This window comes from Cibotium barometz, chromosome 55 (genome assembly GCF_041138505.1).
Source record: "Cibotium barometz isolate CiBa-2024 chromosome 55, ASM4113850v1, whole genome shotgun sequence".
Classification (NCBI taxonomy): domain Eukaryota; kingdom Viridiplantae; phylum Streptophyta; class Polypodiopsida; order Cyatheales; family Cibotiaceae; genus Cibotium; species Cibotium barometz.
In genome coordinates, this window is record NC_141100.1 from 25,210,711 (window position 1) to 25,213,283 (window position 2,573).

General features: G+C 47.9%; 1 protein-coding gene across 2 annotated transcripts; it reads left to right on the forward strand.

The window, feature by feature from the left end:
* Positions 1-231: 231 nt before the first annotated feature.
* Positions 232-2,245, forward strand: LOC147607541 (protein ASPARTIC PROTEASE IN GUARD CELL 2-like). Of its 2 annotated transcripts, none has more exons than XM_086790659.1 (2): positions 232-1,310; positions 1,526-2,245. In XM_086790659.1, the coding sequence occupies exons 1-2, from the start codon at positions 311-313 to the stop codon at positions 1,993-1,995; spliced, it is 1,470 nt and encodes a 489-aa protein (XP_086646785.1). In that variant the 5' UTR covers positions 232-310; the 3' UTR covers positions 1,996-2,245. The 2 variants fall into 2 exon arrangements, with proteins under 2 accessions (XP_086646785.1, XP_086646784.1); XM_086790658.1 differs by having other exon boundaries at positions 1,442-2,243.
* The last annotated feature ends 328 nt before the right edge of the window (positions 2,246-2,573 follow it).

The window sequence follows — 2,573 nt, forward strand, 5'->3', positions numbered from 1 at the left end:
GGCCGGCAGAGTGTTAAGCAATGCTAGCATGTGTTAAGCAATGTTACGAAGCTGCTGGAATCTGGAGATATGAACAAGGTCTTGACAGCATAAAATATTTAGAGCACAGATTAAATAAGGGTCCGCGCGCATATGCTCTGCTCGATACTTTATACCCTGGTGTGTGCAGCTATATATATATATATATATTCAAGCCGTGGCCGTTCATAAATATAACGACGTAAGGTCGTTTTTAACCGCATTAAGTACTTATAAGTAGGGTATATTAAGGGCTCCATTTACTGATTTAGAAGAAGATATTAGCTCTACCATGGCTCCTACCGATCACAGCTTGCAGCTCCTCCGTCTTATAATGCTCTGCTTCTTGTTGATGATGAGTGCGCAGTACATGTCCACAGCCGATGGGAGGAAGCCATTGATTAAGCCCAGAGCTGCTGCCCCTCTAGATATGGCGCTTGGGCGGAGCAACAGCTCAGGAGGTGGTGGAGGTTCAGCTAGGAGGTTTCCAAGGATGGGCGTGAATCACGTGTTCGACCAGCATTCTCCCCTCCGCCCAGCCAACTGCGACGATGCGTGTGTGTCACGGCTGAGAATGGAGAGGTTGGCCCGGCGCTTCAACAGATCATCATCATCATCATCGCATGATCAGCATCATGACAGCGCCCACGTCGAGTCGAACTACGACCCGTATGGCCAAGTGACCACCGCCTACACGAGGGGCGGCTCGGTCTCGGAATACTACGTGGAGCTGAGCCTGGGCGTTGCTCCGGGCACCGGCACCTCCCAATCCATTCTCATGCTGGTGGACACCGGCAGTGACCTTCCCTGGATCCAATGCAAGCCCTGCAACCCATGCTACCCAGAAGCCTTTCCCGTTTACGACCCTGCCCAGTCCACCACCTTCTCCCTTCAAGTCCAAGGCGACGATTACTGCAACCTCGTCCAAAATGTCAACATCGGACAAGGTGCCGACGCAGGCCACTGCTTCTATGCTACTAGCTATGGTGATGGAACCACGTCTGCTGGATCTATCTGTAGAGAGCAGTTCACCTTTTGGGACGCGTCCACCAGCCCCCCAAGTGTCGTCAGCATACAGAACGTAGGGTTTGGCTGCGGTGTGAATAATGTAGCCGGTGTGGGCACTGACTCGTCTGGGATTCTCGGTCTAGGCTATGGGCGGAGCTTGTCATGGACAGAGCAGTTCTACGTCGGCCTCCAAGATTTCCCAGCCGTTTTCTCCTTCTGCTTCGCATCGATCGGCTCTCCGCCCAACTCTGGCTGGCTCGAGTTTGGCGATGGGGCATATCCATGTAAGTTGTTTTTCCCAATCCCACGTTCTCGCAATCGATACTAGCTATGATGTATATACGACGGGATCTGCATGCTATACCCTTAGAATTTACCTTTTTCCTAACATTGGAATTCTTTTGATGTGCCACAGCGGTCCAATACTACGAGAACGAATTGCTAGAAGATGGATATGCCGTGTTCTATTACCTAGATATAGTGGATATTTTGGTGGCAGGCCAAACTGTAGGTGTCCCAGCTGGGACGTTCGACATCAACCCCAATGACCAGTCGGGCGGTGTAATTGTTGACTCGTCTGACATGCTCTCCATCATAGACACAGCAGCATACATACTCTTCAGGGATGCATGGAGAACAGCCATGCAGCCTCTGCTTGGAAATTGGGACCCAAGTGCCACCCCAGGGCCACCTGGTCTTGACACATGCTGGGATTACCCTACAGCCATCGCCTTGCCTGCAATCTCTTTTGTCTTTGCAGATGGTTCGCTTTTTACATTAAGCAATGACGCAAGTGGACTTGCCTATACCTCCAACAATGGAAATCCCCGCATGTGTTGGCCTTTTCTTCAAAAGCAGCCAGGTGACACACCTGCTACCATGGTCATTGGGTCTGTTAGCTTGCACAACAACCAAGTTATCTTTGACATTGAGAATGACATCTTTGCGTGGGCTTACAACCAGTGTTAAAGTTGCTACTACATGACACATTGAGGCGTAGTATGGATCTCTGTGTTGTTTTGTTTTTCCCAAAGTAAAAGCTTGTCTTGCTGCAGAGCCACTTATTCCCTACTACAATCATGAAGATGAGGACTACTCATGACATATTTCCATTGTAACGGTTGAGGGATTACCTTTTCCCTTTGCCATTTCTTACAATAACAAGATATTATCTCTTGCAATAACAAGATATTATGTCCTAAATCCACGTTAGGTGAGTTTATGAATAGGGATTGTAAAATTGACATTGATAAGGAACACTCATTGATATGGTCTTAGAACCTCTTATTAATCAGTTTATGAAAATCTTTAAACCTTGAGTTTTTTTTTATAATTGTTACAATGTTGGATATCACAATGCTCTAGGTCCTCACTTGCTTGTACAGCTATGTCCACATGGCATCCAAGTGCGGGCTATACATGACAGACTCTCACTCTCTCAAGTTCGTCCTTGTTCGTGCCTGTGTGTCCGTGTCCCGGAGCTTCTTCTACAACATCCAACATAAGCTTTTTGGATCCCTTGTGTTGTTTGAGTCTAGAACATGCAT

Bases quoted from the DNA above. Each gene is read 5' to 3' on its own strand.
- LOC147607541 (XM_086790658.1), top strand. From the start codon at position 311: ATGGCTCCTACCGATCACAGCTTGCAGCTCCTCCGTCTTATAATGCTC. The intron at 1,311-1,441 runs GTAAGTTGTTTT...GATGTGCCACAG, and splicing joins TGGCGATGGGGCATATCCAT to CGGTCCAATACTACGAGAAC.